The sequence below is a fragment of the Blennius ocellaris genome, assembly GCF_963422515.1.
Source record: "Blennius ocellaris genome assembly, chromosome: 20".
NCBI lineage: Eukaryota > Metazoa > Chordata > Actinopteri > Blenniiformes > Blenniidae > Blennius > Blennius ocellaris.
In genome coordinates this window covers 9061867-9087194 of record NC_137669.1, presented here as the reverse complement: position 1 = coordinate 9087194, position 25328 = coordinate 9061867, and the positions used below count along the sequence as shown (strand labels likewise).

Here is a 25328-nt window from a genome sequence, read left to right as displayed (position 1 = left end):
AGTATCCATGAGCAAAGCGGATGCGTGACTGTCAAATTAAAGTATCACAGAACGACGTGATAGGTAGATCACAGAAAACGAGGGGGAGAGTTGTCAAGAACCACAAGTTCATTAGACGTGTGTCAATCATACGAGCGTATGTGAGAGCGGTGGTCCCAGCCAGTGTGGATTTTCTAACAAGGCAGCATACGATCAGTCTCTCAATAAACTGACAACACTGAAGCACACAGTTATGGAACTACAGAACTAACTCGCAGGCCAAAACATTTTGTCAAGAACAGTGGGAAGAATTGAGATTGTTTTTTTTTCTTCTTCTCCTCCCTCATGTAATGAATTGCTATCAGAAACGCTTGGTGACTGAAAAGCAATTTCCAGACTTCCTTCAATTACCACCTCCTACTCCGACTGAAAAAATCTCCTCCAACAACATCAGATTTAAAGTGTTTTTGTTCACTTTTTTTTTTTTTGGAAGTAATCTTAACTGACAAGAGGATGTTAAAAGTTTTGCGTGTTATTTCTTTGCCCCCCCCCCCCCCCGAGAGGGAAAAAAACAGCTCCTTTAAACAGGAGGGAAATGGAGGTCTAAGAATCATAGTGATGAAAACGATGATGAAAACTGTTGTGAAATCTGAAACCTACAGTAACAACAGAGAGTAAAACTGTGAACGGGCAGACGGAAATCACCTCGATTCACCAGCATGGGTCTGAACAAACTGAGGTTTCCCCATGAATATCATTGAGAACCATTGTGACTTTACATTGGGCAATATAGAAATTGTCTTAATCCCACATTCTACTGTGAATTTTGCAATAATCACCATATATAACAAATCACAAGCAAAACTTGTTTAGGTGAACTGTCGCACCATGCACCTTCTCATAAAAATACATATTTGCCAGTTAGTTGTCATTCTGCTCAGGAGGGAATGACACAAGAAGATTAGAAGGAGAGTTCAAACTGAACACACTAATCTTTCCACTTCTCCAGCTTTCCCAACCGTATTTTTTTTTATTGAAGAAAACTTGCCGTTTCATGGAGTGAGAAGAGAAGGTGGTGATCTATCACAGTAAGACAAAGCCATCTCTTTCTTCTTGCCTTATGACCTAAGAAACTACTGTTCAATGCTGCCATGGCAGTATAACTCCCCCAGCTACTCTAACCCTTCAATCTCTGTCTCCAGATACCTCTTTCTAAAACCAACTCAGGTTCTCTGTCTTCGTCTCACTTTCTCCTCAAAGCGGCTTGAAATTGCTCTCTGAATGAGAAGTGTGTCTACAGGTGATCATATAGATTCCAAAGATGTGGTTTGTTTCCTAACAAGGGGATGAAACATCCACAGAAACCCCAACGAATCAAATGGAAAGGATACAAGTATATATTTGCTTGACTGTTGCGCATATGTACAAATATACTCACGACGTGTTTATTAATCAGAGTGATCACAATATTAGAAACACGTTCCTAATATGAAACGGATGAACTGGAAACAATAAGTTCAAACTTTGAATATAATAAATGTCCAAGCTTGTGATGCCTCAGTGTCCACCTCTGAAACTTTTTTTCTTTCTGTTGACTTTCAGAACACAAACTCTGCCCACTATCTTCACCTCAGTTTCTCTCTCTCCCCGCTCCCCGCCCTGCTACCTATTTCCCGTCTGTGTCTCATCTATGTTCAGTCTGTCCTCGCTTTCAGGAAATAATCTCACCATTACAAACAGAAACAGTCCCTCATCTGCTCCTAAATTCACTCTGGCTGTTAAGCTATCATCTGCTGTGAAAGGAGCATGGGGAGGACAAACGTGCGCAGGGATATACAGTTTTCTGAATGTTGTTTATACCCAGACATGAAATTACCTGTCAGTTTGGTCTGAGAAGGGAAGCTGAGGAATACTATTCTAATCACCTTGGCTGATGTCAAAAAAAAAAAGCACCTGCCTGCCTGTTTTTTTTTTTTTCTCCTCTTGGTGAGTTTCAGCCTGGTTTCTGAGGCACTGTCAAAATGCTACCTCAGAGGAGGTCTAAAAAGTGTGTGTGTGTGTGTGTGTGTGTGTGTGTGTGTGTGTGTGTGTGTGTGTGTGTGTGTGTGTGTGTGTGTGTGTGTGTGTGTGTGTGTGTGTGTGTGTGTGTGTGTGTGTGTGTGTGTGTGTATAAATAGCACCTTAATAGTTGTGGAAAATATACCATAACATAGCAGAAATTGTGTCGGCTGGCATCAAATGACAGATGAATTGCGGATGAACTGTGCAAACATTGCGATCAGCCTGTGAAATCAAACCTGAGAAGCCAGGGTTAACAACAACAACAACAACAACAAAAAACTTGCCTTCTGTACGGCAGGCACAGTTAATATAGTGAGTTAAAAAAAAAAGAAAATATTGAAAGGAGGAATCCGCAATCGTGATGCAATACGAATACGGCGAGCTAAATGGAGCACAGTCATTTCAGGATGAGATAATGCACTGAATGAGGTGCTGGGAAAGCAACCAAATGGATGCCCCAAAATAGCAGAGCTAAAACAGACCGCAGAGCATTTCCAGACCTGCAATGGTATATTCACATTGTTATTTGGATGAGGAACTGGGTCATACATCAGCCAACTAAGACTAAGAAATGTGCCAGTGAAAACAAGAGATAAATACTGTAAGATATGACACAACACAATGCTGTTTGATTGTATTTTTTGTGATATTTCAGACAATCAGAAGGCAAGATATACATACAAAATAATGTGATAACATGACAATATGTAGTATTGTGCATTGTTTGCAATGGGTGTATTCTACAACTATAGTTGCACTTTTGGAATTTGAAGTTTGAGATAATACATGTTGCCTCTTGAGAGACTTTTGACTCACTTAGTTGATGCGTGCACACCCATTCAGTGAAGATGAGAGTGGAATGTGATGCAAATGTCAGACCTAATTTAATTTGCTTATGAATATTTTTAAGCATTCAAATGGTACTGATTGACTAATGGGAGATATGAAGTCAAGATTAATTACGTTGTTGTGTAACTCACCAAAACAGAGTGGAAGGGGGCTGTCCCACGACCTCCTTTCCCCCCTGAGGCACGTCAGCACCTCGGGGCCTTTGAGTGTGTAGCCGGGGTCACAGCTGTAAGACACAGTGCTCCCTGCAAAATGGCCTTTGTCCTCTCGCTTGTAGCCAAATTGAGGGACACCTGGATCTTCACATTTCACCAGCTCAAAACCTTCAACCGGCACAAAAAGGTGATGGAAACGGCTCAGTAAATGCAATATATAAGGTGAAAAAAAAAAAGAAATGAAAATAGCATTCACAACCCGGGCTAAAATGTAACTGCTAATTATTCATAGATGCACAGTGTGCTGGTGTGCGAGGAAGAGTGTGTAACTCACTTGTGAAATGCAGTTCAAAGCCTTTACTGGTGTTATCCGCATTGCTGATGAACTCTAACCACATGGAGCTGGAGGTGGAGTTCAGGGTTGTGTCTAGCAGCTCGTTGCCTGTAAACACCCCCAGCAGGCGAGCCTTATTACTGCTGCCATCAAAGACCTGGACGAGGGGAGACGAGAGCGAGAGTGGAAGGAAGCATCTGAATTAAGGTGATCGGGAGTGCGTGCGGCTGATATGCTAAACAAGGTGTTCACACAAAAAGCGGGAGGATGAGAAACTCCCACCGCCCCCTCACTTTGACGATGTCATCCTCCTCCAGCCGAAAGTCCCGTGCTCGCAGCTGAATGCCTTTGCCGGGCTGCGTCTGGATGGAGTAGATGCATTCGTGGTTGTTGCTGTAGTAACCGGGGTAGTTGGGTGAGAGCAGCACCCCTTGCATGCCAGTCACGGATGAGCCGCATTCAGCTAGAGAAAAGAGAGGGAGCGGAGAGGAGGGCAGCGGAGGAGGAGAGACGGAGAGGGCAGTGGTGTTGGAGAGAGCAGAGGACATGTCAATCGCTATATGCTTGAAACTCAGCCTGTATTTATTCATGCTGTCATGCGCAGGAAGATGGGAGGGGTGATGAGGAGGGGAATGTGGTCACTGACTATACCTGAATGTTGAATGACACATCATCATAATCGTGCTGCAATCTGAATATGATTAACAGTAATTTCAGCTCTATTTGAAAATTGCTTTTTCTGAATCACATCAGGAATAAATGAAAGAAACGAGGTGTGTGTGTATGTGTGTGTGTGTGTGCGTGTTGCAGGGGGGTGGTAAAGTTTCCAGGAGAAAAATAGCTGCCGTATTATAAATGACCGCAAATGTACCTCGACTTTGTGAATGCAGCGAGGTAAGATAAGGTAAGGTGATGGGACTGACGAGGCATGCAGGAAAGTATCAAATTTCCAAAATAGGGCTGAATATTAAAAAAAAAAAAAAAAATGAATAGAAATAAAAATAAAAAGAATAAATAGGCCTTCTCTCTCTCAGCCCACCTCAATATACCCACAGGCAGAAAACGACCAACAAACTAAGAAATAGCAGCTTAAAGCTACAGACAACTAAGCATGAGCAGGGCAGGCAGTAAAGTAAATGCTCAAAAGTTTCAGTCCGCAAATTCCTTGGCCTACTTTCACAAACATAAACACACAGAATAAATGCTAAGAATAAAGTCAGACTATGAATGATAGAAATGAACTAGTCTAGGTTTGGGGTGGACGTCCTTGTGTATGTTTCCTCCCACATTTGAAAAAGCAAGACTGGTGACTCTTGATTGCCAAGTGTGAATTTTAGTGTGTATGACTAATTCTCTCCATGTTGACCCTGTGATGGACTGACACTCTTGTCTACCCAGTTGTATCACTCATAGTCAGCTGGAGTCAAATCACAGCAATCCACTAAGTTGGCTTAAGCCGAATTTGTTTCACATTCACATTGCAATAGTTCAAATAAAATGATACCAAAAAAAAGTAGGTCAATAATTAACATGACGCTGCAAAATACCATTAAAAGCATTTAGATAAAAAAAAAAAAGATTTCTGCACGTGTAACTGCTGCACGACTCAACATTGTGACCCCAATCTCTGCAGTTTGACCTTTTATGTTTCCCATGCATAAACAACAGGCGGCATCAGTAATTAACGTATCTTCCCATTTCAATGTCATCCTCATTAGAACTGCTGCAATATATAATTTGGACAAATTAAAAAAAAACAAAAAAACCCGTTTCTGGGAAACCATCCAATAAAGGGCCATCATGTTGGTGTATGGGGGGGTGGAGGGATAATGAAGAGAATTAAAAGGGAACGGCCTCATTTTCCATTACGACTGACAGTTTTACACATCTCTTAATTGGTAGGAGTGTGAGTGTAGAGGATTGGCAGAGAGGAAGAGGGTGGTGAGGGAGGGGTGACAAAAGCCAAAAATAAAATATGTGACCACCTACCAACACACCTTGGCAGAGGGGAGCTCCACACCCGCCTCCTGCCCCCTAAGCACACCACCCTCGCAGGACCCTCCAGTCGGTAACCTGGGAAACAGGAGAAGATAAGGGGGTCCCCCACGCCGTACTGCAGGCCTTTCCTGGTGCTGTAAGGTGGGATCCCTGGATCCTCGCATGGTTCCAGGTCATACTCTATAGAAACAGAAAGAGAATGAAAAGATAATGTGTGAATGGACAATCATGTTCAGTATTTGTTTCTTTCACTCAGAAAATATCCCATTGTTTGTCCTATATAGCCATCTGTGATTTGTGAAAAGGTGTACATTGAATTTATTAGGACATTTCTCTATGTTGGTCAGATATAAAAAAAAGTAAATAAGTTGACCATCAAAGCATCAAAACACCACGTCATCCATTAAAGTTATCAAAGCCGAGCTCTTAAAAGGACTCCATCAAACACATTATTCAGCCACTGAGCTCCAACTGAGAAAGGTGGCGTTTGATATTTTAAACTGTCAATAACAATTTAATCCTTTTTTTTATCAACTTCTTTTCATTCTGTCTTTGTTTTTGCGAAAACTGAAAAAAAGGCCTGTATACGTGCATCTTTTAGATTACAGACATTAAATCAATCAGTTTTTACACTTTTTTTAACTGAATACTTTGCTGTTGTCGTTCTCTTTCTTTTAGCACATTCCTGTTTATGTTATCTTTTAGATATATAGACACTTGTTCTTAAAAAGGTGCATATGTTTCCTCATCAGCAATAACTTTAAATCAGGGGTGTCAAACATAAATAAGTGACATAATCAACCTGCAAGAGGATCCAAACTAGCTGGTCAAACTACCAGGAAAATGGCAAAAAGTTATCTATTTATTTTTAAACAGATTTCTTAAGTGTAGCCAACATAACACTGAGACCTGAGCTGAGAGATCAGTGATGCTGCCATGAAAGCCAGTTAACTTGTTGCAAGCAAACTTGTCTCAAAGCCAAGCTGTCAGGGGGAGTTTGTAAAACATGCAAAATGTAACTTTTTCTTTTGACATTTCACTATATGTTGCACTAGAAGGTATCAATAATATTACCATTATGTGTACATTGTAGTACTTGTGGGAAGTAATTGCTTTGTTTTGCAAAAATACAGGCATTTTCATGGTGTATACTCTCCACCACAACAAAGAAAAAAATGTAATCAAGGTTATTAGGACTTAATTTAACAGTCTGACTGACTCAAGATGACATTGTGCTGGATGGAAGTCCTGAACTAAAACATGTTTGACTCTCAAAGTGTATGGCGTGACTGTCATATTGATCCATCCATTTTTAATTTACTTCTCTTAGGTAGTGAGTCAATTTTCTAGATTTATTTTTTTTCTAATGCTGATGACCAAACACCTACTGCAAACTGCCCAAATTGTGGATGACCAACACTCTGAACTGTGCTTCAACACCTCTTCAAGGTGTCCTTGCTTGAATAGTTCAGATGGTCAAAATAAGTTAATCACACTTAATAACAACATGTGGTGCAAACTCTCAGCAAAAGATCGTTCTGCTTATTTGATGAAAAACAGCAATACTGACAGAGCAAACCCTCATTTCATCCACACCTCAGCACACGCAATATCATGCAGTAAAGACAGGAACTAGTGTGCTGGCGGAACATCAAGGAATCTGGCATACAGCCATTATTACAAGTCGGAATTACATCAGTACACAGATGATACAATATAGCAGACTCGTATCTTAGTCTTTCCTGAATGGTGGGCATGGCCAAACACAATCCCTCTTATGCTTTTGGCGAGCGACTGCGCTCACTCTCACCAGAGAAAGTGATGTTGAAGCCCTCGTAGGACACCGAAAAGTCGGAGAGAAAGCGGATCTGTGCGGTGTAGTTTCCAAACAGGCCGGCGCTGAGGGGCGGAGGCAGCGTGGATCCCGTTAATCTCCACAGTGGCTGTGAGAAGCTGCTGTTCTCTGTCACCAACAAGTGATCGTGGGGACTCTCCAGGTGGAAGGTGTGGAAGGTGAACTGTACGCCTAAAGCAGAGAATAAAGAAATGTGTTGTTTTTAAAAAGTTAGATCATTAAGAAAAAGAAAAAAAGCGACTGAGTCTTTCAGTTGAAGCAATAGTTTCTTTCATACAGCACACAGCATCAATTCCCTGTCTTCCTCCCCTCTGACTTATCAAACGTGTTGCACCCACGCACAACAAGCATCTGCAAATAAGGCTGCGCCGATTTGATGGGAGCGCTCAACCAAAGGTGACATGACTGGAGAGCCATCCCTTGGCGCCGTAGCCTTAGGCCAGCCTCTCAGCGCTGCACGCTCACAAAGACAGCTTGTTCGGCAAAATAAAAAGGCCACGCGGTAGGAAATGACTCTGTAAGGGAAATTGAATTTGACTGCTGCATGTGTTGACATGGAGTTTCTTTGCTCACCTTTGCCATGGGAGGTCTCGATTATCCACGTGCAGTTCAGGTTATGCGGGTAAAAGTCCGGGAAGCCGGGAGACAAGATGGTGCCGACGTTGCCCTGGATGTAACCTCCACACAGTGCTGGGGAGAGGGAAGACCGACAGAAGAATGAAAGAAGAGAGGCAGAGTCAGAGAGGGCATGAGAGAAAATTAAAAGTGTGATTTGTCTGTGCATTTACAATGCGGTGAATGTATTTCACAAGAGGTGCCCTTCAAGGAGGGAGTGGTATTATCAATATCATTACAGAGTAGGCAGGAATCGATACTGTCCTTAAATATAAAAGCATTTTACAAATGAGGAAGAAGGGAAACATCAAAGGGTATGCTTACTGCTGTACATATAAAACATTTCTGATGAAAGGAAGCAGAAACTTTTAAAGTCTGAAAACAAGAGACATTTTTTGAAAAAAAATAAAAAAACCCTATCATCTTACATGGATTTTATAATAACTCCGGAATATATGGCAATTTGATCGTGATGCAATAAGAAGCAAAGTGCTCAAAATGATTTCTCATGTTTCATCTGTAACAACACACAACAATGAGCGGGAGCTTTAATCCCATTTAAGAGAGAGGGAGAAATCTGGCAGACGACTACTCATTTCTAGGTCAATATTATGGAACGTACCATCACAGCTAGGCAGGGGGCGACTCCACTGAAAATTGGGTTCGCATTCAAGAGGCTCGGCATCGCTGAGCGTGTACCCCGCTTCGCAGCTAAATGTCACCAGTGCGCCCACATAGAAGTCATTGCCGTGTCGCTGGCCATTCACAGGTATTCCCGGATCCACACAGTGATCTGATTGCAACTGCAGAGCTGGAGAGGAAGGGCGAGAACAAAGAGCGAAAAGGCATCAACACACCTATCAAAGGCAGAGGCTCACACCCTCGGAAAACCACCTGCTGGCAGTTTCATTATTTAAAAACATCAGCAGGGTTGGTGGAGGCTGAGGAAAGTCAAAGGCAGGTTGTTTGTAATAACACAATCTGGAAAAACTAATCTTTTATTAATGGTACAAATTCTAAAGCTGTCCGTGCATCATTTTATGTGAAAATGTGCTCATTAAATGTGCATTTTATTTACTCTTAGACAAGTTGCCAAAAGGCTGAAAGTGTGGGTAAAAGTGGTGTGCATGCATTTGCATGGATTTAACGGTGCAGGCTTTTTTCAATACAGTAAGTGTCAAAAACATCTGACCGAAAATTCTCAACCCAATTAAATGGTGATTACATGGGGTGTTATTAAGTGTTGCTTTGCTTTGAAATGAAAAATCTGTGGAAACCACTCAAACTTCAAACTGAGCAAATTCAATAAATACATTTTTGGAGGCAAAGGTGTGTATGAATCGCATCTTTTTTAAAATAAATTTGTATGCTTTGCATCAAGTTCACAGGGTCTTACTCTCGTAACGTATGCGGAACCCAATGTCAGAGTGGCTCTTGTCCGTGGAGAAGAGGAGGTACAGGAAGTTGGAGGTGCTGATGAGGAACTGGGGCACCTGGGTGCCCTGGTAGCTCCCGATCAGTGGAGAGGAGGGAAAGCGTCCGTCGCGCACCTCAAGGACGTCATAGTTGACCTCAGTGCGAAATCTGTGACACACAGAACATATTGAAAGAACAGCTGCATTTGATCCTCCAGTAAAAAATTATCTTCAGTTTATAGAGAGATCAAGCTTTTGTATGAATTGAAAAGATGCACATTTAACAACATTTAAGTGAGATATACTTCTGAAAAAGTTTCTACACTTGGTTTGATATGGTTGCATTGGCGTTGTGTGTCTGTGTTTCTGCATGTGTGCATGTTTGTATTTGTGTGCATTTCTGTCTTTTGTTGCCAGAGCCATGAATAAATTGCTTTGCTTCAGAACCATGTCATCTAAATGAAGCGGTCTGTGATATTTTATTGATGTTACATAAAAATTAAAGAGCAACAAACATTTACGCTGCATTCATTTTGCATGGCGCGCTATCGCGGCAGCGATGCGGGATGAGATGGGTCCACGAGTTACATTTGATCCTACAACTGTCTCTCTGTGACTCTTTTTCTCTTTTGCAAAACAATAGGACACATTACCACTTCTCTGATTTCTAAGATCCCCCTTGACACAACATGCATGTGTATTTGCATACTCGCAGATCTGCTTCTGTATCTCCATGCATGTGTTTGTGAACCTGAAAGCTGGCTGTTGATCGGGGAGAGGGTGTCAAACAAACAGATCCAAGCATTTCCTGAAGAGCTCCCTAAATAAAACATAGCGTCGCACTGGTGGGGGTAAACGTTGTGATGCGTTACGATGTGCTGCATTATATCAGAAATGAGGATACTGAATAAGTTTGAAATGAAGATGTAGGAAAGAATTCTGGAATAAAATGTTGGTACAGCAGCCGTTGCTATGTGGGTGACTCACTTGTCGAAGATGATCTTGATGGGGTAGCCTGGAGGAGCCTCAATGATCCATTCACAGTTAAGGGCCTCTTTATATAACTCTGGCCAGCCGGGGGAGAGGATGATCCCACTGGGAGCCTTCAGATCCCCCCCACATGGGGCTGACGGAAGGAGAGAAGAAGAGGAGAAGGAGAGAGAACAGACAGAACAGTCAAAGAGACTGAATTATGCAGTCTTTCCCAGCTGATGTATGACAATGCTCATGGACGATCCCATGCATCAGTCAGGGCCCCATCCCATTTCTTACACTACCAGGGTCTATCTGATGTAAATTGGTGACAGCGCACTTCAAGGTTAACCATTTCTCCTTGGAACGGGCTTGTCACTGCTCATGTCATCTGCACCCACACAAGCGTGTGTATCCATGAATATACTGTATGCTTATTATTCTTTCAGGAAACACCGGTTGTTTTAAATGGAATATCAAACCCCCTCATGAAAAGGTGCAATAAACGAAGGGAATAAAACAGAACATCTTTGATCGCTAACACAAAAAGACACTTGAGCACCCCCCCCCCCCCCCCCCCCCGCCATATCCGTTACGGCTCACTTTGCCGTGCATCTCTTTAACTGCCTATCCTTAACCAGAACACACAGGCACAGTGGAGGGCTCCGTTACAGTGCCAGCTCCTCGCTCCCTTTGAAGTGGAATGATTTAATCAGCCAACTCAGCATACTGAAGGACATCTATAAAACGCATTACGCTACAAACGCAGGGGTATGATAGATGGTCTCAGAGGAGTACAAAGCTGCTGTGGCACACCGGAGGGGTGGGGTGACATGTTTTAATAATGGCTTCTTCTTTGCGTATCACAAAGAGTAAACCTGATTAGGCTCCTTAAGAGTTGTAGCCATGTCTTCGCTGCTGGTGTCCAAAACCCTCAGCTGGTTAAATGCCTGGCTTTATCTACGCTCGGGTGCTACACTGGACTTTTTTGATTGGTCGGAAAGAGATTTTTATAATACTGAGTTCGGGAGATAAAAATGGATTGCTCAGCAGTATGTATGGGCGCACAGCATGACTGCTGCATCGAATAGCCAAGAGAACAAAGCCTCTGGATCCTCAACAGCCACAGTTCTGGTCTGAGTGGTTGGCAATGTTATTAACTATTGCTAATATATTTATGTGTGTTATTAAAGGAGATTAAGCTGATTTCTGGTTTTAAACCTTTTAAAAAACTTTATGTATCATCAGAGAGCTTGCTGAAACAATCTATTAGTCAAGTGTAATGTAATCACAACTCTATATATTGTCACTACCAGAGGATAGGAAAGAAGAGGGGATACATTTGCTCACAATGTTTACAACTGTAACTAAATATACTCAGAGTGGGCAATACTATTATTTTCTGTTGCCTCTCAGTGTGACCAGCAGATGTTTGTTTTTTTTTAATATGACAAGAAGAGACATCTATGAATGAAAATTTTAATTTTTCTTGTGAAACATATATGAACATTTGAATAAAATGATCACAAAGGTCATTATTTTTTCTGACACATTTCATTAATTTTAAATTAAATATAAATATTAGATGTTATATTTGAAAATGTAAAAAAAAGACCCCAACATGCTCATTAAAACTGAATGAGTATCAGGTTTATCTTCCTAAATATGGTTAAGAAGACATTTAAAAACAGAAGAAATGTGAAAAGAAGCACATGATCTAATGTTTACAACCCATGTTACATTTTATCTCTTTCTGCAGCAACAATTTCATTCCAGTTTTTTTCAAAACTTCATTATTATTATTTTTTTTCTCCCATTTACCCATATGTCTCAATATAGCGGTTCGGGGAGCTAATGGGGGGGGGGTCAAGGGTCATCCTCTCAGACACTTACATTGGTGACCTGTTTACTGTGGGAATCAAACCTGTGAAGGTCCGCCCCACACTGACTAACACAATTGTACTTGCATAGACTTTCATGAGACACGAGAAATCTTTGTTACTTACCTTCACATCGAGGGACGGCGTTGTCCCACACCACGTTGCCATCCTTGAGGATGCAGGAGATGGTTTGCGAGCCGTGGGTCTTCACAAAGCCCTCTTCACACAGGAATGAGATGGAACTGCCCAGCTGAAGACTCTCGCCAAAGCGCTTCCCGTTAACTGGCACGCCGGGGTCCGGGCACTCATTGTGGCGAAAAGCTTTAGAAGATACATAGATGGGGATGAGGCTGAGTGCAGTGAACATACTGAAATCAAATCAAACTCTAAATAAAACCATTTCACATATTATATCAATATAGTAGTAATCCCTGTGGAGATTGCATAGTTAATTCATTAAACCTAAGTTGTTTGAAAAAAAACTACTTTTGTTTCACTGTGTCAGTCAGCAGTATAGAATGCCAGCTCAAAACCAGGAGAAATTTGTTTCACTTCGCCACATCGATTCAAACTGCTGCAGTAATTCTGGAGGGTGGCCTGCAAAAATAAGGGTATAAAAAAGAAAACTCTGTGCAGAAAATCAGTGTCAAACAGCCATGCTGTAAACAAATGCAGAAAATTGTTTTCATACACAGTCGCAACTTTATCAATCAGGCCGCCGCAATTAAATCCCAAGTACAAAACAGTTTAAAAAAGAACCACGGAGAAATGCAGTAGCAACACGAAGAGTCATAACCCTGGAACAGGGAGCGTAAACAAATACATCACCTGCGCCACTATTTCTCTCACTCTTGTGCACACATGCGGGTCGGTGACACGTGTAGGTGTTGATGAATCCTTTTTCTGGAACCGTCGGACCCAAACAGAGTGCAAGCTCCACCTCATCCATCACAAATATCTTATTTATTAACGTGCCAGAAATTGCTTCAATATAGTTTGGCATGTCCTTAATTAACATGAAGGATGGAAGTTGCGCGTTCAGCCACACAAACCAACTAAAACAAAAGGAAAGTCCCACACTGAAATGACACTGTTCTCAGGAACCGAGCGTCATCTTCAATTAGCTGCACTTGATATTCATTCACCGTGCTGCATAGTATATTCATTTATTTATCTAACTTTCTAATTAATGAGTTAGTCACCATGTGTTGTCCACATGGAGGCTTTTTCAGAGGCACCTGGTTCAGTTGATGACATGTCTGCAAATGAGCTGAGCCGGAGGCCAAACAGAAATCTGAGCAGAGATAAGCTTACCTTGTAAAGAGGTTAAGAAATAATAATAATAACAATACCTGCTCCTCTTTGAAAACCTGCAAGGGGCCCTACAGCAGACATTAACGTGGGATACTATAACTTTGTCTGATAGAGAAAATTAGACCATTTCTTTTTAATGGGCATCTCAGGATGAATATCAAATCCTTTGTTTACAGGATCAGCTTTAAAAGGGAGCAGCTTATGCTTTTGTCAGACAGTTTACACAATTTCGTATACTTCCTGCATCTTCAGAGGCCATGAGAAGGGAAAATAGTGCAACATTTGACTGATAAAAGTTGATCAAACATCAGACATGCTGAACTCGACACATGTGTTATATGTGTATTTCTATGTATAATACATATATATGTCTAGGAAGGTGTGTGTACATTACATATATATTTATTTATATGCATTTATTTCCAAGGTGTTTTTGTATGTTTTGACATTTCTGGAAAGAGGTAAACAGCATTATCTTTTATAAGTTTCCCTTATGGTTTATCTCTTGATGACACTGGTGGCGTACACAGACGACACACGATGTTGTTGTTCTCTCTCTTGATGTCCCCTGTAGCGATCGTCACCTTTGAGTCACCTTTGCAGTCAAACCCGACTTCGTACTTGAGTTTATGAGCTCCATGTTGCACAGTGCAGCATCTTTTAAACTTTGGAGATAGCTAAAAACCACACAGTTTGTAGGAAACTTTATAATCTGTGTGGGCTGAATATCGGAAGACAAATAAATTGTGTAGCTATGTCTTCGACTAAACAGAGCAAGTCTTCATATTGAATATTCAGAATACTAACAAACTATAAAAATAGCAGTTTATTGCCTTAATTAAATTCAGTCCCCAAATAGCATGAAATACTTTTCTTGCTTTATAGGGTCAACGCGAGACTCTCTGTACAAAGATATTTATTTTAGGATATGAAAGAAAAAACATCACTCCCACTGCACAATAGAGCATATGCAAAGACTGCAATAATCCTGCCACTGAGCCCTCACGGTACAGTATATCCATGAAAAGGGTTTACCAGCATGCAGCCAGCGTGCACTGCGTCAGAGTCTAAAAACCTGTGTGGAATTTCCTAAGAAGTCAGCAGTTACCCAGAATAGAATATAATGAGCAATGCCGCAATGTATCCGTCAGGTAAGGAAGCTACATCTCTGTTTGGGTTTAATTTAGATGTCAAGTCTCTATTTAGACAAAGACAGGAGTGTTTTAATTTTTCTGAGAGTGTGTGGAACAAATGTGCGGCATATGAGTGAGCAGCTCATGTACATAGATAAAAAAGATGGCTCATGATTTGGCTGCACACCTTTAATAAGGATGCACTTCTCGATAACATCCAAATACTCACTTGTAAAAGTAATGTTGAAGCCTCTGTCCGTGTAGGTGTGGTCAGTGAGGAACTCCAGCCGGGCCACGTGAGCACTCGTTGTTATCGGCGGAGGTAGGACGTCGCCGGAGAAAGTGCCAAGGATGGGAGATTCAGCCTGAGTGAGGACAAAAAAAATAAATAAAGATACTCTGACGAGATCTCAGGTATAACGATCTCAAGAAGTCACGAGTAAACATCTCTTGCGGTGAGGTCGGCGAACGCAAACAGAGAAGCTGCTTGGCTAATAGACATAATTACACAGGAGACTTCTCATGTGGCGACTGATGGACAGGTCAGTAGAGGGAGTTGCACATAGAGCAATTCAAAATAACTGAGGACAACAGGCTTCTAATTGTATACAACCTTTCCCCCGTCTTTGATGGAGAGGAAGTCAAACTGTTTCTCCATGCTGAGGTCGTTGAAGGCCAGATTGATTCTGCTCTCAGGGTTGGAGATGATGAGCCACACACAGTGCATATTGTTTCCGTACTCCTGAGGGTAGTTGGGAGACAGCAGCACCCCGGATGGAGTAGTAAAGTTGAAGAAACAGGAAACTATAGCAGTCATAAAGAGATTGAAAGACAGAGAGGGGGAAACAGAGAACACAAACATAAAAATGAGTCTTATTTGGGAGACCAGAAGAATGGAGCAAATTCTATTTACTTTTGCTGACTACATGTTTTGATGCATTTTATTGGATCTGTAGAAATCTACCACAAGTCCCCCTCACTCTAGACAGATCAGAAAAAAACAAATCACATTTTGGAAGACGCTCCTATAATCACCAATTTATTATCTTGTCGCATAGGCGCACAGACAATGACAGAAACCTTTAGACGTGCAATATCTCAATGGAAATGAAGAGAGGAATCTATCAATTTGTCAACTTGCCAAGTGAAGCAATGTAGACAAGCCTGAATAAGGCTGGCTGCAAATACTCAACTGTTATCTGACGGGATAAATCTTATTTAGGAGGAAAATAGGAATAGGGTTAATAAGCACAAAAACAAAAGAAGTTTGGAACTGAGGTGGAAAATAAAAGTTGCCTTGTTACATTGACTAAGGACTGTGAAAGGATTCACTTTATTAGTTGGTCAGATGGAGGTTCTCATATGACACATTTTGTTTTAATCACTTCTTCTAAATTAATATAATAAGATCCTGGACTGATCTACGACGCCACCTCATCTGAACATAGAGGACATATAAATTAATCAACAACGGGAGCGGGAAATAAAAAAATAGCAAGGTTTCCCAGAATTATGCAGCAAAAGAGGCTTTTGTCATTCATCTCTGTTATATTTAACTCGACACTGCAGCCTTTTTTTCCACACTATGGTCTTATCAAAACTACTACAGAGGCCATTATCTGCACGGTCAGCAATCCCTTTCTTTCCCCCTTACCCTTTCATTTTCTGTGTTTGTCTCTCATTGCATTCATTAGCTAATAATCCCTCCAATTATGCTAAAATCCACAGAATCCTCTGAAAGGCAAACTGCATGGCTAATCTGGCCATTTATTATGCGGCTCACCCTGTGCTCTGTCTCCAAAAAAAACCCCATACCTATTAATGCACCCATTTCAGAAAAGTCATATCAGCGCATGCATTCACTAATTCAAGAGCTTACAAACACAGCTGGGCTTCTTGGCCGACCACTGATTGTTCTTCTGGCAGGTGATGTTCTTCTTCCCCACCAGCTCAAAGGCCGGCAGACACTCGAAGTACAGCCTGTCCCCATGGCGAAAGCCTGTCCCCTCACGTTTACCATAAGCTGGGATCCCAGGGTCTCCACAACTGCCTTGGTCAATTTCTATGCAGGTAGAAGAGAACAAAGAACATTAAAGGGGTCATATTACATAGCTTTTTCAACGCTTTCACATGGGTCTCGCAGGTACAAAATCATTGTTTTCAAAATGTATTGCCCCAAATCCAGGTTTTCCTTGATTTTTAGCAATTTCAATAATATGAGCTGCATTTAGAATCTGCTGTGTCTGTGCGAGTCTACGCCCACACACGCCCATCTTGGAAAGAGGAGGAAATGCTTCCTTTTGTGGTGCCAAGTGCCAGAGCAGAGCTGCCTAAGGATCTACTTAGATTGGGATTGGTTAAACCCCTGAGGACACTATATAGGGTTTGATTACCGATTCACTCAATGGACCATACAATTAAAAAAAAATTGTAACAGGCCAGGGAAAGACATAACACATGTTCTTCACTTCCGGGGCATCATTCCCTGGTATAGGAAGGCATATTACTGTTGGAAAGCCATTAGAAAGTACATTTTGCATATATGGCCCTTGGAAGATTGGAAATATCGACAGTAGAATTTTGGTTAAACAAACTCATACTCAATAGAAATTGCAATCTAAGCTTGTTAATCATTACTCAGATAAGTGTTTAGGCGGTGGGGGGCTGACGGAAGCAAGGCTGCCAAACTGCAACATCGGCCCCTCTGACCATCACCAATCACTCTCACACTGCAATCACGCAGGGAATTTGGGGATACGCGTCTTGCCCAAGGACACTTCAGCATGTAGACAGGCAGAGATGGGAATTAAACCTGCAACCTTCCATTTGAGAGACAACTGCTCTACCAACGGAGCCATGCCATCTCAAACTGCACTGTCATATTGCTGAAAAGAAAATGCTCCATAACCATATAATGCTCAAACTTTCAGCTTTATTGTCCCAACTGCAGGTTCATTCTACCATTTATCTTAGTAATAGTGCCGTCTGATTGGTGGGAAACAGTGAAAAGCACAATAGGTAGATAATGGGACGCACTCTGCAATATGCGCACGGAATGTTAATGCAGGAGTGTTGTTATGGGAAACGATTGTTCGCTGAATGGCAGATCAATATGGATTCAAACTGTGCATTTAGGGTTGTGACAAGTGAAAAAAACTATAGATAATATTTAAGCAATAAAATGCTTCACAGCATCAAATTGTGCCTTTATTCTGTTGCTCTTATTATAGGTGTTAAATCGTTTTTTGAAATTCAAGTCTCTCACACTTGCTCCCACAGCTTCGTTCCATAGAAGATATTATTATTGCTGCTGTATTATTGGTATTGCCAAAAACGATGTTATTATTGTCATTTCATTTTGTAATCTTAGATAACCTTATGAATATGAGCTATACCTGCTTTTGGATATGTAAGACAAACTAGTACAAACAGTGAGTGTTCTTTTCAGAGATCAAAATTACAGGTAAATTAGTTTATACTGAATCTATGAAATAGAATTCATAACAAAGAGAGACTGATTTTTACAAGAAATTAAATCAACACAATTTTTTTTTCTACATTGCACCACTGTTTCTCTCTATTCTTGCAAATCTCTTATTTGTTTGCATCTCCCGCTGTCCCACTGCCAGTGTATCCCTCCCATTACTGCATAACAAATTGCCCTCACTCGTGCTGGAAGCTGATGCAAGCACTTTCAGACTGACACACTAACACAGCCACACCTCCATGACCACCCTTTTTTGGTTAAAACCACACATGGCAATTTCATTATCTCAAGATTTATGCTTCCTTCTCCCACTCTTCTTTCCACTTTTCTGAGGTTGAAGACAGCTGATGTGAATGCTGAGGCATTCTATTGGGGCATCTGGATTGGGTGGGGGTGGGGGGGGGGCACTAAGAGCGAATAAGCTCATCCATCCAGGAAATGATGGCAGGGCCTAATACGATTTTAAATCGCACCAGGGGTGATGCTGGGTATAAATCCATACTCAGCCCTAATGATGATCATCATTTAGAACACATATTTAGAGCTCACTGCTGTTTGGATGCATGGCTGTCCCGAGGCTGCCTCGTTCACAAGACAACTCATTGATCTTGTTTGCGTGGAAGTCACCTTTAACGGGAGGACGGGGGAGGTTGGTGAGAGCCAGACAGAGAATCAAAGCGACAATCAACCACATGGATGTGCAAGATCCAACAGAAATCTCATCTGATCACAGCACAACTGCATGCTGCTGTCAATGCACAAAATCACACATATATTTGTGTATCCCTACAGTCGTCTCTGCCTGATGATTAGAACTTCAGGGAAAACCTAGGTAATAAATTGAAACCTTTATGTTCCATGGATGGTATCTCACTGCATGTCTACATGTGTGCGATGTGTTTGACAGTTTGTTCTACATAACAGCTGCAGAGGCAGAAGTCAAAACACCAGCTGATGCTTCTTATGAATAAGAGAAGAGATATTTTTCCAACTTCTCTGTGTGAAACACTGGAAATTGCCATCAACAACTACACCACAAACTCATTAAGATTACTGCCATAACACAGTAGTGCATACAGTAGTCAAAGAGTTGCACAGTGCCATAATCACATCAAACAACTTCATATAAGAATAGATGGCCGTAAAGACAGATTAATACCGATTCTGAATAGCAACCCTGCACAGCCGTAAGAGTCCAAAGCTATACTTATCTGAAGATTTCAACTTTGGTGATGCTTTTTTCAACACACATCTGGCACAAGCATAGGCTTCTATTGTACATGTTGAGTATCTGACTGGGACCTAAAACCTTCACTCTGGGGAAAGTAAAGAATAAATCCTTAAAGCCAAACCCTGTTGGTACTAGGGATGCACATGATTAGCTGCTAAAACGATTAAACGTCTGCCCCCTCACTTGGCGGCACCTGAAGCATTAGTTGGTTAAACCAATTAGTGTTTCATTCACGTACAGGGTCGCTTAATTGTTATGCAAGCGCATACCACGAGTTGGAGCTGCAATGACGTCGGACAGCGGGTGCTTTCCCTGATGCAATGTTTGAGAGAGAGCAGTTTATCCAAACTTTTATCCAGGATATGAAATCAAGCTGGAAGAATCCATACCCTCTAACCAAACCATGGTTTCAATCTTTCCCCACATGTCTGTTCTCTCCTTCTGACCTCCAACCCCAATAAGCAGTGTGATTCAGCAGGTTTTTCCCTGTTAGAACTGACGTTTTCCTGACGTCTCCTCGTCTTGCTCACTCTCTGTAAACGTGCCTTTGAATGACTGAGTTGTATCGGGTGCTATAGAAACACAATTGAATTACATTGTACATAGGCCAGTTGTTCATCTCCTAAGAAAGTCCAATAAAGAGCCCTTCATTGCATTCAGGTGTGTTGCAGAGACACAAACCATGTAGGACCAGGGTTTGACACCACCGAAATTTAGTCAAATAGTCACTGGCCTCAATCATGCCAATGTGATATAATCTAAGCAGAGATACTGTGAGCCTGTCCGATGTAAACAGATCATTTCAACAGTGACCTTGTTTTCATGGAAAGTAAAACCGACACAGCATGTATACGCCTACAGACCACCTCCCACATTAGCAGCAGTAAAAGTTTGATATGGTTGTTGAAGATTGTGATTAAGAATTCATAAAGTAATTACTGGGCGACAGTAGTTAAAATACTCAATATATCATCAATATATTTTCGAGGCATTTTTCCAAATTTAGACGAGTCAAACGATAATTAAAATACAGTATTTATTGTGTTGACAGGAAACTGAGTCACTATTAGCAGCACTTCTTGGTGCGTATGTGACAAATAAGTGAAAACGGATATGATTTCTGTGAATCAGACAGGAGCATTAGAATGCAGAATTCGGCACCGCAGTCATGGGGTTTTAAAGTCATTTGCATTAATGCAGTTTTTTTTGTGCGCAAGCACAACAGTTTCAGAAAGACATAGGCTATGGAAGTGTGTATGCAGCCCATGTTGAAATGTATGCGTATGGTGGGAGTGTGTGTAGTGGTGTGACTGTGTTGGCAATTACACTTGATGATCGGGCTCAAAATACAAGTAATTGAGAATGCAAATTAGATTTTGGGCGCTCCAATCTGGGAGGTGAAGTGGTTCAAAGCGTTTCTTCCCCTTCATTAAGTAGAACTCATTGTTTTAATTACACTTCGGTTCAGCATGCTGCTCCACTTTCTCTGTTATTCTTACTGATGAAAAATAAGCATCTGTGGGCAAGATGGAAGACTTCCTGTGCATCTTAGAGACAATCCAGAGGAACAGTAACAGACTCACACATTAATCCTTCCCTGCAACACATGCATGCAAATGCATATATATATATATATATATATATATGTATGTATATGGATCTCTCAATGTTCAAAGACATATGCAACTCGGCACTCAGGAATATTAAAAATAACTTTCAATTAATTTAAGGCTCACTCAAAAGAAGTACCCGTATTGTGCTAACAAATCAGTATTTACCAAATATCATACGACTATCCCTTGCAGTGAACTTTAAGTGGCCATTTGATTGGCTATTACATTAAATAAAACAACTTACAAAAGTACCTGCTCTATTTACATTTCTATTCTTTGTAAAATGTATATAATTTGCAATCGCAATGTGTGTCTTCGAGCCCGCCCCAGCTTCGAGCCCTCCCCACCCGTTATGATTGTTACGGCCCGGCTCGAAAGACTGCAAACCAGACGGGGAAGACAAATCATGGAGCAGCGATTTACAGAGTGACAGAAACAAAAAATATTCTGATATAGAGTAAAAACTATAAAGATCATTTTTTTTTGGTTATATTTATTTACTAATGTTAAATCATGGTTTTGATGAACTAGTTCATCAAAATGTTTTAGCTTTTTGTAAATTAAAATAACTTAGTCTAAGAAATAGTCTGATGAATGAGACGCGGCAAAGTCTACGATGATGTATTTTAGACTCTTTTGTGATTTGCCACTGAAAAACATATAATAAGAACGTTATCTTACTCGCTCCAGCTGAGCTCTACAACTTAACACCATAAGAGGGTGCAATGTGTTACTGTAAGAAGCAGTAAGAAAACAAGTGGGTAGTTTGTAAGTGTTTTAGGGTAAAACTTTCTGAGGTAACCCAAGTAATGTAAAAGTAATGTCAAGGTCGGATGAAGGGTCAAGCCTCAGGTCCTGCTTAAATGACAACATTCTAACTGAAAACGCATTGCTTTTGTGTTTGTTTCAGAAAAGTTTCATATTTAGATAGTGATTTTTTTTTTTTTTTAAACAATGTCCATTTAAATCAATTAATCAGCAAAAATCCTGTTGTTGACATGCCAGGCTAATGTTAACGATATTGACTGTTTTTGTCACACACCCGAACACAGAGAACAATATGTTGTGAACATTAACACTAACAATGATGAGGAAGCAGACATTTTCAAAAAGTTCAGTGGCACGGAGCACTGTTCTCGTGGAAAAAGACATTCAAAATGTAACAGAAATGTTGTATTTTCACTTGAAAATCTTCCTCAATGCCATCAAAAACTTGCATTAAAACTTTGAAGTGATGGCCAAGGACAGACACTCAAGCCACCCCAAATAGTGGTGGCACGGCTTAAAGTTGACATAGTGCCATGTTTAAAAGGCAAACCCATGTTTTAAAACAACAACAACAACAACAAAAATGAAAATGCTGCATGACTTGATGCATCCTTACCTTCATATGACACCTTGAAGCCCAGGGAGCCACTGGTGTCGTCTGTTTTGAAGTTGAGCCACATCTGATGACTGGTGCTCACCACGAGGTCTGGGGTTGTGGTGCCGGACAAACTACAAGAAAATACACTTTGCTGAGCATTTATCTATTTAAAAACGGTTGTGAGAGGATAAGTCAAAGGTGAAATCCACGAGAGTGGTCTGAGTCATATTAAGCCAAGTCTGCACGTTCTGCACAATCGAGTTGCCGCCACTTCCCCAGACAAAAGATACACTTCCTCTGCTTTGTTTGAATAAATTAAACACAACTCTGAGACCTGAAAACAATACGTGAAGTTTTATATTGAACTTTTCGACTTTTCTCATCAAATAAAAGCACATTATAACTGTTGTAAGCAATTCTAGCCTCAGAAAGTATTTTTAATGCTAACCCTTTAATTCCAAACAGCTGGGAACATGGAAAGTGGAAAATGAAGGCGAGATCAGTCAATGCCACAGAAGTAATTTAATCCTATTTGAATAGTAATTTGCCCCAACTCTAATTAGGAAGTGTATAACTGCAGAGTAAGTGATTAAAGGTTCTAATTTTAGTGAAGGAACAAGGAGAACAGTGGAAGAAGTAGTAGTGTCTGGATAAATTGGGCTTGTGTTTTTTGTCCTTTTGCAGCCTTTTGCTAATTTATCAGGTTTCTGTTAACCTTGATGGACCCACTGGAGGAAAGATACATTATGTATTGGATCCAAAGGAGCAGAAGAGACAAAGATTATGGATTTTAAGGGTAAGATGTGCCCTTTCCTTGTTTTAATCATTATTCTACTAATCGCTCAGACATCTCATCTCTCTGAGCCACATATGCTGGCAGCAAATAAGTTGAAAAGCGTCTTTCAACTATCTTGAATATTGTCTGTGGCATTGTGCTGCCGAAATCCAATCTGAGAGATGTAGTTCAATGTAAGAAAAAACATTTTTACTTACACCAAATAGTTCCTCTCTATTGTCAAACTGCCATCACTCTATCATTCAAGTTAATAAAAGAGAGGATGTGATTGGTTGTACACATTTACGACTGTGCTGCTATGATAAGGTTACGAGCTTCTGACCTTGTAGTTACAAAAATTACTCTCTACACTCCACCACTTGTCCGCACGACTGATTCACAAAAATATAGTCTTGAGGTAACAGCGCTGATAGCAGTGATATATTCCCTGGCCCTAAATTGTTCTAGTTTGTTTGTAACCACCAGTGCGCAAACTGAATTACTCACTCTACTTTTTACACCATAAAGAAGCCCGTAACAGGAAAGGAAGCTCTTAATTGAAGGGATTAAGTCATTTTTTAGCGTTTGTGGTGTGCACAACTTTAGTGTGGTGTGAGTCTATGTGCATGCATCCGACGCTATTAAAGTAAGACAGGAAATCTCACATCAGCAGAGCATCGTTCCACAAACCTTTATCTCATTTATCTCCACCACCACCCCCCAGTTCCCACCCGGGCAAGACAGCATCGCATAAAAATCGATCTATAAAAACTTTATTAAGGTGGTAAATTTCAGCACAATTAATAACAACATCCTGTGAATTGTTATGGAGCATCTGCTAGCACAAACTTCATTAACGGGCATCGATATGCAGTTTGTAATGCGGCGCCGTAAGGCTATGATATGATTTTTAACCCCAGGAAGAGGGATGAGAGGAATGATCGGCAGTGTGGCGCGACATCTATTTTTGATTCACTCCTGCATCGTCAGGCGGTGATGAAATAAAAGAGAAACTGTACAACCAGGAAACAAGCAAAGAGATGAGGAAGGGCTGCTTCCAGTCACAAGGGAGCAGAGGAAGGAAAACATAGTTGCAAGTGAAAGAGTGATTAGAGGCTTCTCAGAAAGAAATTTTAAATAAAAGGAGTGCAATGAAGCAGAGAGAAAAGATTAAAGGGGGAAAAAATGATCGAGGTCAGAGAAGTCACTCACACGTGGAATATGGTCTTCTGATCGCCCACCATCTCACCGTCTCCCACAGTCAGGGTGTCGTAACCTCGCTCCAGGTCAAAATCCTCAAATGTCAGCTTGATCACCTAGACAACAGTAGGGGGGGGACGACATCACCAAGACGACCGTGAACAACAGATGCTCATATTCTGCAGAAGCCAGGTGCAGAGAGGAGACCCCTCTGTCCCTCTCTGTCCGTCTACCTACAGTCCATCAGTCATCATCATATCAGCAGGACCCATTTCAGCTGGCGCCTACGCTGCAGCTGTGTCTATTGTAAGCAAAATCTGGATTTCTGTTATTAAATGATGTCCTCTGCTGCTGCTTCTACTTTTGCTCCCTACATCTGAGCAGAAATATAGAGACTTTCTATGTTCCTAATCTTTCAAACTGGCTTGTTATGTATTTCAATGTCTATAATAAAATCATTCCGATTGGTAATTATTTACCTTCTGAATAAAATGATGATTGGACTTGAATTGTGAATTGTGTAATTAATAATCATAAGTTCATTAATTCATACTGACAAATAGACATTGTGTAACAGTAATGATAGCAATGAAGAAAGATATGCGCGCACAAATGTACATATGAGCCACCCACAACATAACCTGCAAAGAACATGTATTAATTACATTTTATATTCAGAATCTACACTCAAGCGAATACAATAACAATCTACATTCTACAATCTACAAGAGCATTTGGTTTTTGTTGATCAAACTTTCTAATGCCTGTTGATTATGGACTCTGCCCCACTAATCAAATACTTGATTGTCTGGCAAATCAAGGTGAGGGACTGGAGAAAGTCTAACACGTGAATATATACATGGTAAAAAAAAAACCCACAAGAGCTATGAAAGGGAGGAATTTAATACCCGTTTTCATAGGATAACACTGCTATACTGCAGGTTGGATTGAACCTGTGCTGACAAAAAATATGAGCGAGCCCAACGCACAGTGGTCAACTCTAAAAAAAGACATCTAAATGAGTTTTAATTACAATACTAGAGAATGTTAATAAGTGCCAAATCTTAAGTAATGTCGGAGACTGTATTTTTCATTA

At 40.8% G+C, this 25328-nt stretch overlaps 1 protein-coding gene across 1 annotated transcript in view; it reads right to left on the bottom strand.

The window, feature by feature from the left end:
• Nucleotides 1-25328, bottom strand: part of csmd2 (CUB and Sushi multiple domains 2) — a gene marked incomplete at both ends in the record, with an annotated part of 235010 nt that overhangs the window by 79561 nt on the left and 130121 nt on the right. The window contains 15 exons of the mRNA XM_080515674.1: nt 3021-3212; nt 3379-3535; nt 3672-3841; nt 5368-5556; nt 7187-7402; nt 7805-7921; nt 8469-8657; nt 9243-9430; nt 10249-10387; nt 12240-12434; nt 14790-14925; nt 15174-15364; nt 16440-16622; nt 22276-22388; nt 24245-24348. Of these exons, the coding sequence (XP_080371800.1) occupies nt 3021-3212; nt 3379-3535; nt 3672-3841; nt 5368-5556; nt 7187-7402; nt 7805-7921; nt 8469-8657; nt 9243-9430; nt 10249-10387; nt 12240-12434; nt 14790-14925; nt 15174-15364; nt 16440-16622; nt 22276-22388; nt 24245-24348 (2479 nt within the window). The remainder of the gene's footprint in view (nt 1-3020; nt 3213-3378; nt 3536-3671; nt 3842-5367; nt 5557-7186; nt 7403-7804; nt 7922-8468; nt 8658-9242; nt 9431-10248; nt 10388-12239; nt 12435-14789; nt 14926-15173; nt 15365-16439; nt 16623-22275; nt 22389-24244; nt 24349-25328) is intronic.